The sequence below is a fragment of the Clarias gariepinus genome, chromosome 27 (assembly GCF_024256425.1).
Source record: "Clarias gariepinus isolate MV-2021 ecotype Netherlands chromosome 27, CGAR_prim_01v2, whole genome shotgun sequence".
NCBI classification, from domain to species: Eukaryota; Metazoa; Chordata; class Actinopteri; order Siluriformes; family Clariidae; genus Clarias; species Clarias gariepinus.
In genome coordinates this window covers 11,868,049-11,879,234 of record NC_071126.1, presented here as the reverse complement: position 1 = coordinate 11,879,234, position 11,186 = coordinate 11,868,049, and the positions used below count along the sequence as shown (strand labels likewise).

At 34.9% G+C, this 11,186-nt stretch overlaps 1 protein-coding gene across 2 annotated transcripts; it reads right to left on the bottom strand.

Annotated features, from left to right (window-relative positions):
• Positions 1-815: 815 nt before the first annotated feature.
• bub1ba (BUB1 mitotic checkpoint serine/threonine kinase Ba) lies at positions 816-9,792 on the bottom strand. 2 transcript variants are annotated; one of them, XM_053489229.1, is made up of 16 exons: positions 9,577-9,792; positions 8,277-8,464; positions 7,356-7,456; positions 6,014-6,138; positions 5,899-5,933; positions 5,407-5,497; positions 5,065-5,158; positions 4,706-4,956; positions 3,899-4,053; positions 3,247-3,375; positions 3,066-3,151; positions 2,353-2,511; positions 2,133-2,269; positions 1,486-1,630; positions 1,261-1,397; positions 816-1,106 (listed from the first exon to the last, which is right to left on the bottom strand). In XM_053489229.1, exons 1-16 carry the CDS (start codon positions 9,612-9,614, stop codon positions 962-964), a joined length of 2,016 nt encoding a protein of 671 aa, XP_053345204.1. In that variant the 5' UTR covers positions 9,615-9,792; the 3' UTR covers positions 816-961. The 2 variants fall into 2 exon arrangements, with proteins under 2 accessions (XP_053345204.1, XP_053345205.1); XM_053489230.1 differs by having other exon boundaries at positions 5,071-5,158.
• Between the last annotated feature and the right edge of the window lie 1,394 nt (positions 9,793-11,186).

Here is an 11,186-nt window from a genome sequence, read left to right as displayed (position 1 = left end):
AATGTCCAGGATTCATTGGGCTCAAATTGTGAAAAAGTGGGTTTTGAGTGCATGAGGAATCAAGTCCAAGTACTGTAGAAACAGATACGTCTTGAGTCGTCGATTAAAGATAGTCAGAGTCTCTGCTGTACGGACATCTAGAGGAAGTTTGTTCCACCACCTATAGGTACCAGAACAGAAAAGAGTCTGGATGAATGCCACCCTTGATCCCTGAGAGATGGTGGGATGAGGCGAGCAGTGGTGGTAATGTGGTGCAGTGCGTGGTGTGATTAGAGCAGAGAGGTAAGTGGGTGCTGGGCCATTTTTAGCTTTGAAGGCAAGCATCAGCGTTTTGAATTTGATGCGGGCAGCTACAGGAAGCCAGTGCAGGGAGCGAAAGAAGTGGGGTGATGTGGGAAAACTTGGGAAGGTTAAAATGAGTCGTGCTGCTGCATTCTGGATCAGTTGCAGAGGACGAATCGTGGACAGAGGCAGGCCTGCCAAGAGTGAGTTGCAGTAGTCCAGTCTTGAAATAACAAGGGACTGAACAAGCACCTGAGTAGCCTGTGAAAAAAGAAATAAGCAGATTCTTCTGATATTGTAATGAAGAAATCTACAAGAGCGAGTAAGGTTACTGAACAGAACGTGACAGAATATTGTCCACGGTTACCCCAAGATTGCGGGCGGTGGCTAAAGGAGTGATTTGATTGTTGTCCAGGGTTGTCCTTATCATAATCACAAATTAATAAAAAATAAGCATTTTAATTGTGCAATATTTACCTGTTTAATGAAGGATGGAAACAACAGTAGTACCGAATAATCAGCCATTCTCAAAATTAAGAATATTTATGAATCCTTTATTTAATGACTTGAAAGAAATTAGGTGAAAGGAACAGGATAGTGAAAGGATTAGGTGCTAATGACATTTTGGTGTAGTACAATAAACATATAGAAAACACAGACAAGTGACTGACAGCATAAACTATAGAAAAAACGGACACTCCAAGCCTTCATAGAGAGTGTTCTTTATGTTGTTGATAAGGTTGGACAAAATTAACTCGGTTGAGTTGTCCTTAGGATTCAAAAGGTTGTGGAAAAAATCTTGCCACAAGGGACCATGCAGGTTGCTAAAAAAGAAAGACCAAAAAGGGAGTAACACAAAACACAAATAATTAATACTGACAATTCAAAATCAAGTAAAATGTAATTGTAATTTATTATAAAACAAATCAAACCAAAATTGTAAATGTTTTTTAATTAACAAAATGTATACATCCTTACCTGAGGTCAAAAGCCCTCTGCCAATCCAGAGGCCCACAGTCATCTGCCAATGTCCAGAAAGATGCATCCTTAATTACCGTCATGTTTCTTCCAAAAAGTAGCAAGTGCACTATTTGTGCAATGCCACAGAGGTCCACCTGTTAAAATGACCAAAACAAGAAGTGCCTCAGGACATGACCCTTCTTGAAGAAGAGATAGTTTTTAGAAAAGACATGGCTGGATTACCTGGTAAGGAGAAGCAGAGGGCAACAATAAACCCTGTTCAATATAGGCCTGCGCTGAGGGAAGAGACTGTACTGTCTTCACATCACTCTGTAGCTCCAAGTCCAATGAATTTGAGAAATCCAGGCAGATAACATTGTCTTCACAGCTGGGAAAATAAATTAATGTATTACATATAATATTTTACTATAAAACTATAAAAAATATAAAATGTATAAATATAAGCCACTTTCATCATGGTGTTTGATGGCCACAAAGGACACAAAAAGGATATGCTGCAAATGCACATGACAATACTGTTCTTCTGGAAATGTTTCAGAAAAACTGAACTAAATGCTGATAATTAATGACATAATGTCATACGTGTTATGTCATACCTTGAAATGGCTCATTGTTCTAGAAAGTAAAAAATTAATCACTAAGCAAAAAAAAAAAAAAAAAAAAAACAATACGATGATGTGTCCAAAAATGACTGGTACTGTATACAAGTTCTGAACTACAGTATATGATGCAGCATTTTCAATTCTGTTTATACAAAAATGTAAGAAAATGGACTTTTTCGAATGTGGCACTGCAGATATTTTAATAGCAGCAAAACAACAAGCTCTAATACTTTCAGATTACATAAAACAAGTGATTTAGATTTGTACCTGTGGCACACCATTAGTGTTTCAGGTTGCAAAGACCCATGAACAAGTCGACATGAATGCATCAATTTCACCATCTCTAACAACCGTATGGCCAAAAGTAGAACATCTCGTCTATCCACATGGTCATCTAGTAATTCCTATACAGAAAGATTTTTTTGTTTGTTTTTTAAAAACATAGTAGTAGGACCAACAAGTGCAATAAAAAAAGTGTGATCCATACTTGAATTGTTTGTCCTTGAGGAACTTGCCACAATGTCAAAGATCCATTTTCATAGAGGTAACAGGTGCTCTGAGCATGACATTGCTGTAGATCAGCATTCATTCTGGCCCTTAGTTGAGAGTTAATATAAAAATCCCAAGGTACTGTGGATTTATCAACCTGCACAATCCAAAATAATACAACAGACATCATCTTTATTAAAGGTATTCCACATGCAAAACATTTTAGTACTTAAAGACTTAAAAAGTAAAGACCTATCTACAGGTCTGGGGGTGGCTTAGTGTGTTAAGCCTCCGAGCTACTGATTGGAAGCGTTGGCGATTTGAGGCCAAGCTCTGCCAAGTTGCTGCTCTTGGGCCCTTGAATAAAAGCCCTTAACCCTGTCCGCTCCAGGGGCACTGTATAACGCCTGATCCCATTGTTTCGTCATATTAAATGTAAAAATATATATTTTGTAGATTAAATGACACAAATGAAGATTGTTAAAACAAATTGTTTTACAAATGGTAACAAAACAAAGAAATTTGACATGCCTTAAGATGCAATTTAAAAAGTAGTAACAGTAAATATACAACAACCTCAGCAGCAACCTCATTTTCCTCTCAAAAATGAGATTATGACTAAAATACAAAATATATTAAAATCACTTGTATTATTTACATAAAGTCAATGGAAATTTAGCTAATTAGTGCAAAACTTGCCTCATGACATACCTTAACAAGCACATTATCACCATTTGACAAATATAGGCATATTCCCCGATCTCCAATCTTTTTGAGGAAGAACAAGGTTTGACCATCTGGAATAATAAATATTATTTAGTTAAAAGGTTACTTTTAATCAATTTAATAATAAAAAAAAATATGTAATGATCATATATATTTTACAGCGTACCAAGATGCAGGTCATCAGGTTCAGGGAGAGATCCACGCTTCCTCCTGAAGTTAGCAAAAGAACTCAAGTCCACAGTATCTAGTAGTGCTTTTCTGATATCCAGACTACATGGATTCACTGGCTCAGTCTCTGGTGAAGTCAAAGGGTTAGTGCCACCTAATGGTCTAATACTACAACAACAAGCCTACAATTCCCACTGCAAAGGAAAGATTTAAAAGAGACAAAATTGAAAAAAAGGAGTTGATAAAGTTAATGTGACATTCACTGCTACACACAAATTAGTCCAGTGTTCTTTCTTCTGTAAACAAATTGGCCTTCTGGGCTGGTTAGATTTCTCTCACAGTTGGTCTAAACTCTACTTTAGCTGTGAAAGAATAGTGTTCAGGCATCTCCCATTTTGTCATCGGCTACAGCTAATCCATGGAAGCTGACGCCTATAGAAAGACTGATGCTGCCTTTTTTAGTAGAGATTAACAGTAACAGTATACTGTATGTATTAAATCTAACAAATTAATAAAAGCTATACTAATAATAAAAGACAATTGCTAATTAACATGGAGGTCGCCATGCAGTTGGAATAATAGAGAACCTATAAAACTGAGAATTTTACCAGTGAAAAACAATCGTCCCTTTTCACAGAGTATTGGCTTACCCATTTCAGGAGCAAACACTGTATTTTCTGAGGTAGGCTGAATGACCTCTGTAATTCCAGAGTCAGTTGTAGGCCGTCCTTGTAAATCTGGCTCCAGAGGATAAGTGCAAGCTAAGGAGATATGACCCCACTCGTGACTGATCTCCTGGATTGGGCTGTGTATGAAAATGAATATAGTTTGAAGGAGCAATTCTCATATAGTGTAGCTGAATGATTGCTGGACATTTGCATGCTATAGTTTACAGTAGACTGTTGCTGATGACCTGATTTTAACTGGGAAGTGATCACAACATGCTTTATTTCTTGGACATAGTTTGGTATGACATTACACAAGCAAGAACCCAAGATAAAAAATAGATGTCCAAAGTTTGAGGATTAAAGTTAAATTCTGACTCATATGCAGAATACTTTGTCTAATCATGCCTCTTGAGGTGAGCATGTCATGACTTTATTGAAATTGTTTTTCAATCTGCCTTAGTGAAAAAATCTCCACTGCAAAACAAAAGCAAACTAATCGCAGACACCAAACATCCCTGGTCAGAGTGAATTAGCATTTTATCTTAAGAAATTGGTCTCTTATGTCATAGACAAGAATCAATAACACCAATGTGATACTTTTGCTTAAAACATGTTTAAAATTTCAGATTCAGTTATGATTTAGATACTTTACAGATTTAATTACAGCGTTTAATTGTGAATTTATGTCCATTCATGTAAAAATGTATTTCCCACGTTCATTATTATTCTAATTCTCAGCACAAACTTTCCCACATGTTTATAAACAAATATATTTACTATAAAAAGTACCTTAGCTTTTTTGTCTCTGCTTTGGGCTCAGAGCTTGGTTCTTTGAATGTAACAGAACCAGTTTTGTTGAGCGCGTCATTCTCTTCTATTCGGCCTCTTTCAGAGGAGTTTTGTCTGCCTGGTCCTCCGAATGGTGTTGAGGCTAGCTGAGCAGCATGAATAAAATCATAAGTGTCTTCTGGGCTTCGGCAGAGAGTCTTATTAGAGTGAGCATTGATGATAGCCTCCTCGGAGCGAGAAAGGGAGGCATCCTAATGACAGAAAAACAAAGCAAAAGCTGAAACACTGTATAGACAAAAAGACAAATGAAACCCAAAACAAATTAGACAAAATGCCGAAAAGTGAACAAAAAAAATTACATTTACTTTATCACTGGGAGTCACTGATGCAGGCTGTCTGGATTTCAAAATGGATGTGGGCAGCTTCAATGATTTAAGGTTTACAGAGGATGATCTTAAAAAAAAAAAAAAAAAAAATGAAAAAAAGATTTCACATGAATCAACAATGATTTTAAAAGCAAACTAAAGTTAAACCAGGAAAAAAAGGCAAAAGCTGAAACACTATACACAAAAAGACAAATAGATCTATTTGTTAAATAGATTATAAATACACAAAATATAGGAGAATTTTTTCTAAAGACAGAACTATGAAAATAATATTTGTTTAATGCAATTTCTCAAGAATATAACCTGGGAACCTACCTTGTATTTGCTTTTTCAGGCAAAGCATTCTCATCATAAATAGCAAAAGATTTTGATGGCTGTGAACTCCTCTGTTTAACACTAGCTGTTCCTGCATGTGAGACAAAAAATAAAAGTAAAGAAACTTATTGCAATTATTGCAAGTTTCAACAAAGAAATCTTTGTTACATTACATTTTTTGTTTAAATATCTTACACAGGTAAAGGGCAGAGTGGGTAAGAGGTTTAAATGGTACCATTGCTTTAAGTAGAGAAATAATTGCTTTATTATATAGGCCTACTTCTGAAATCTATATAGAACCAGCTTTTAATTATTTGTGGTTATTTGAGATAGCATAGGCTTCCTTTCAGCTTAAACCACTGTAGACATTCTCATTTCTTAACTGCTGCTTACTGGAGGTTTTTCACACAGTTCAGTAATACAGACACTGTTGAGTTTGTAATCGATATCACAGAATGGCAACGAAAAACATCCATAAAGAATGGAACTCACCCTGTGCCATGTCCTCATGGTTTATTATGCCGTTTCTGATAAAATATATAATGCAATCTTAAAATAAAGTTAAAAATATGAAAATACTTGTTAAATTGTTGTTACAAACAATTACCTTATGGCAGAGTTTCTACATATATCTGGTTCATTAGAAAATTTCAAGGAAGTAGCATCTTTGGGAACAACAGGAGCACAGCTGACATTAGTAGTCTGGACGGAATCCTGTAGTACATCAGGTTGCTGGAAATCACAAAGAACATCCAAAAATTATCGGATGCCAATGCCAAAACCCACATACATTTCAACAAGAAAACACATCTGATAACATTATGTTATCCTAAACAACACATTGTCTTCTGGTAATTGCTTCCAAGTTGTTCCCAAATCACATCTGATCTGTCCATGTTAAAGTAACTACAGTAGCTCTGAACACAAGGCTAAATCTCAAGTACGTCTCTAATTCCTAAACAAGTGCACTACTAACTCCCTTGTATGGAACAAGCTGTACATCCTATACAGCCCGTTAGTTTTCCATTTAACACCATTTTACCCAGTAGAGTAGCCATTTTTTAGAAAGCTTAAAATGTCAATATTAGTTAACGTTACCTGCACATCATTTTATGAATGGTAAAGCACATACTGTAGCATTGTCTCATTTGCAACAGAAGCACTGAATGAACTAATGCTAATGATAACAAATGCCACCAAATCCAGGAGGAATAACATTTGTACACTATCTGATGTTATCACATTATGATAACAAATCAATCTTCTGCGAATTAATGTGCATAACAACTTCTTCATCCATTTTCACACTTGTTTCACTTTGGAATACGTTACATGTTTCACATGCTACTAAAATAATAAGCAACAGAAAAGAAGCGCTCAATTGCTAGTTTACTATTATATCTGTGTTGACAAAGCATCAGGTAATTTTCTAGGAAATTAGTTAATCATGTAATATTTACGTTAGTTTTGGCTTCAAAATACCCCATAGACATAATTATCAAAAATACACAGAAGCCCAACATGGGTTAATGGTACTTCTGCCATCCACTGTTGTGATGTGGCTGCCATGACGTCAGTGTCCACAGAAGCTTAGTTAGGGAGCGTCTAAGATGTGTATGGGCAACTGTGTAAGAATGTTTACTTTGTATAGCATATGTATTTTATTCATTATTATTGATGATGCAGATTTTAAATGAGGGATTACACACATTATTATTATAATTATTATTACACAACTTATTATGATGTGTAAAACCCAGAGGAAATCTTACTTCCCCTACTACAGCAAGCTGTCATTTTCTCCAACTATGAACAATGTCCAAATTGCGAATGTAATGACCATGGGTCCGATACCCCATGTAGATGACCATCATATTTTTAAATCATTTTTATATGAGATCAACTGAAAATGTTAAAATAAATAAATAAATAATAATAAAACAGCTTACCTGAGGTTGACTGGCACTGTTCCTCCCTTGAATAAGTTTCTGCTTCTGCTCTATTTGAAACTTCAGCTCCTCTTTGACTTTGTTCAAATGTAAAACTTTTTCTAATTAAAAAAACAAACAAACAAACAAACAAACAAACATAATAAAATTATTTATATAGTCTGTACATACACTGCCAGGCCAAAAAAAAGGTCACAAAAAAAAAAAAAAAAAAGGTTTAAATGTGGTTTTAGGAGCATGAGGAATCATTTTAACACATAAATAAAAAAAAAATGAAGATGGTTAATAAAATCTTGGAGTTTGTACCTTTTTTTTTGTCTAGCAGTGTGTTTTAAGGGCATGGATATGTGCTCATGTAATGTTACGCAAAGGAAAAATGCCTGACTTCCACTTGACATGTATTTAGGGTTGAGTCAGCAACCCTCACTGAGACGTTAACAAAAAACATGCAAGTTTTGGTCGATACAGACTGGTGGTTGGCCAATTGAGTTGGCTAATCAGTTAGGCCAATATAAAGTATTTTCTGGTAATCAGCTCAGTCAATCAGCCTGCAAAATCAATCACTATTATTTATTTCTTACTAAAAACAAATGTTAAAAATTCTGTACAATAAAGCAAATCTAATAATAGTTTAAGACATTGTCTCACACCATGTGTATTAAGTACCTGGGGAAAGGGGAACAACACAGTTGCATTTATATATTGATTAAGTTCATAGATACACCAATACCCCTTCACATTCTCATACATCATTGTAAGTATAAGTTACATGTGTAAAGAGTTTTACTTTGGCCTCCAAATAGCTGAAAGTCTGATTATGCTTAATAGGTTATGTCATGGTGGCAGTCCTTGCTAATGGTAACTCTGGTTAGCAGGTATAGTTGAAAGACTATAAATTTAGAAAGTGTTTTTGATACATACCATCGAGCTGTTTAAAATAGCGCTGTGAACGCAGCTCTTCAAATGAAAACTCTGTCGCCCCTACAAGCAGAAGCTCCTTACAGTACATGGCCTGCACTGTGCAAGGCTGCTCTTTACTCTGGCTGATAGACTCTTCCTGGGGCCCACTCCATGATGGGATCGCACCATCCCCAGGTTTGACTGGGCAACTGTGGCAGAGGAATACATCAGAAGGAAAATCACATCACTAAAAACTTTAATTGATAACATACATTAGTATTGGGCATGTTTGATGATTTATAGAAAATATTTTTCTTTTTACTAGCACTGATGTGTTTTAATTAATTTTACTAGACATGCAATACTAATATATATAAGGCATATTAGTTATTAGTTTAAAAAAACAACAACATTCAGCTGGCATCTAAAATTACACATTTATAATACCAATTTTCAGTCTTCGATTAGTAGTTTTTGAAATGGGAATGAAATTATCCCATACCCAAAATCCAGTTTTCTGCAAAATACACTGGTAACAGAACTTCTGCTTAGAATCAGAAATTATAAAAAATAATAGATGATTCACTTTGAAAATCATGTTTTGCTAGTTTTTACTATGAAATATACTTTATAATAAATAAGGTATAAGCCAATAAGAGAAGTGGCTCCAGCATCAGTATGTTGGCTATTTTTCACATATAATGCTGTTAAGAGGTGTAACAGACATTGCATATATAACCTTGACCATTTTATTAACATTAGTAAATCTAACAAATATTCCAGTTGATTAGTCATAATAACTACAGTATATGATTATCTGATTGTAGTCAATTTGTCTGATTGTATTATTGTTATTGTTTTGATTTCCTAATCAAAACAATAACAATAATACCATAAGCACCTATAATAATATTTTCCCAGACTAATGTCAAAACTGTATAATGAAAAGGCAAAAGTTAGGGACATGTATTAGAGTGACCACGCAAGTCACAAAATTTCTGACCTCCTCCCATTCCGATAGAAGGTACAGGAACATTCGACCCAGAACCAGCAGATTCAGGTCCAGCATCACCAGTTATATACACTACTATCTGCACTTCTGGTAAATGCTAAACTGCTTTTTGTTGCTAAGTATCTTTACTATGCAAAGACAATAAACTTCTTTCTATCTATTTATCTATCCACAGATATCAATTTGTCTAAGGTGTTTAATCCACTGTAGAAACCATTGTTATTACAGTATATTACACAGGCGTATTTAATGCTTAATAATTCAGTCTGCTTTTAACAAACATTTTGTTATCACAGTATCAGTACTCACGTGCTGTTTTGCTGTGCAGTGGACTCCCACTTTTTCATAGTCTATATTTAAGTTCAACAACGCTACCTTGTACTCGGACCCAGCTATCTAAGCTAATCAAAGAAACTCATACAACGAACATATGTTTGAGTAAATGCAGTTAGATAACTAAAACTCTAACTGTAACCCTTTCACAAACAGAAACGTCACCAACTGCCCGAGATTCAAACCGCTCTTCTCCCGGCCTGATTTCAAATACTGTCACGTGACAATGACGTAGCACTCGTGCAGACTTTTCGGACATTTTGGTATTTTTTTTTATATGGGTTTAAAATATATTGCGATAATATATTAATATAAAAATGAATAATGAATAAATAAACATTAGTTCAATCCGATATGAAAATGTAAAAAGCTTGTTATAACAACTAGGTGCTGCAACTTCCGGGTTGCAAATGCTCAAATGCAGCAGGGTCACGCTTATTGGCTTTCGGCTCTGACGCTTCAAATTATTACAATGTATTTATCCTGTTGATTGCATGAGTGCAGAGTATATGGACATTGCAGATCTATGTACATGCTGCAACCAATAGAAAGAACGTATTCCTCTTCTTGTTTTTTTCTTGTGGTCTTGTACAATCTTTTGATAAAATAATATTACAATAATTGTGATTTTATTTATGAATCTTATGATTTCATGTTAAAGGATAAAATTATCTTTTCCCTTCACAGTAACAAATCATTGGAATACATTGTCAACTTTAACATTTATATCGCCAAATCTTTTTTGTTATTGTTTCGTTTTACTAGACATGCAATATTAATTTATATTGCTCTAGGTTTCTCTAAGGCATATTAGTTTTACAAAACCAACATTCATCTGGCATTTAAAATTACACATTTATAATACCAATTTTCAGTTATCAATTACTAGTTTTTAAATTGGGAATAAAATTATCCCATACCCAAAATCAGGTTTTCTGCAAAATACACTGGTAACAGAACTTCAGAACATCAGATTTAATCAATGAAACACTGATTTTTCCTTTTTTTTTTTTTTTTAGTTATTTTTAGTTTGCTGGTTTATTCTGTCTATTGTTATTATTTATCCATATATTTTTTTTGGTTATGGTGGCTTAGTGATTATCACTGTTGCCTTGAACCTCCGGGTTCGATTCCTGTCTGGGGACTGTTCTCCCTGTGCTAGGTGGGTTTCCTCCAAATACTCCGGTTTCCTCCCACAGTCCAAAGACATGCAGATTAGGCTAATGGGGTTTCCAATTTGCCCGAAGTGTGTGAGTGTGTGTATGTCTGTGTGATGGATTGGCACCCCGTCCAGGGTGTACCCCACCTTGTGCCCTAAGTCTCCTGGGTTAGACTCCAGGCCCTCCACGACCCTACTGTACATACTGTAGCAAGATGGTGAGTGAGTGAATGAGTGATTAAGTCTTCTTTGTTAAGTTTGCTTATATCGTATATCTTTTATTTATTTTTTGTTTTGTTAACTATGGATAGTTCATTATGTAATAAAAAGTTTTTACACCTGAAACTCGTATGTTACTTATATTTTTTCAGTATTGTAATTGTAATTTTTGTTATTAAAAAAAGCTAGTTGACTAGCCAAACATGGC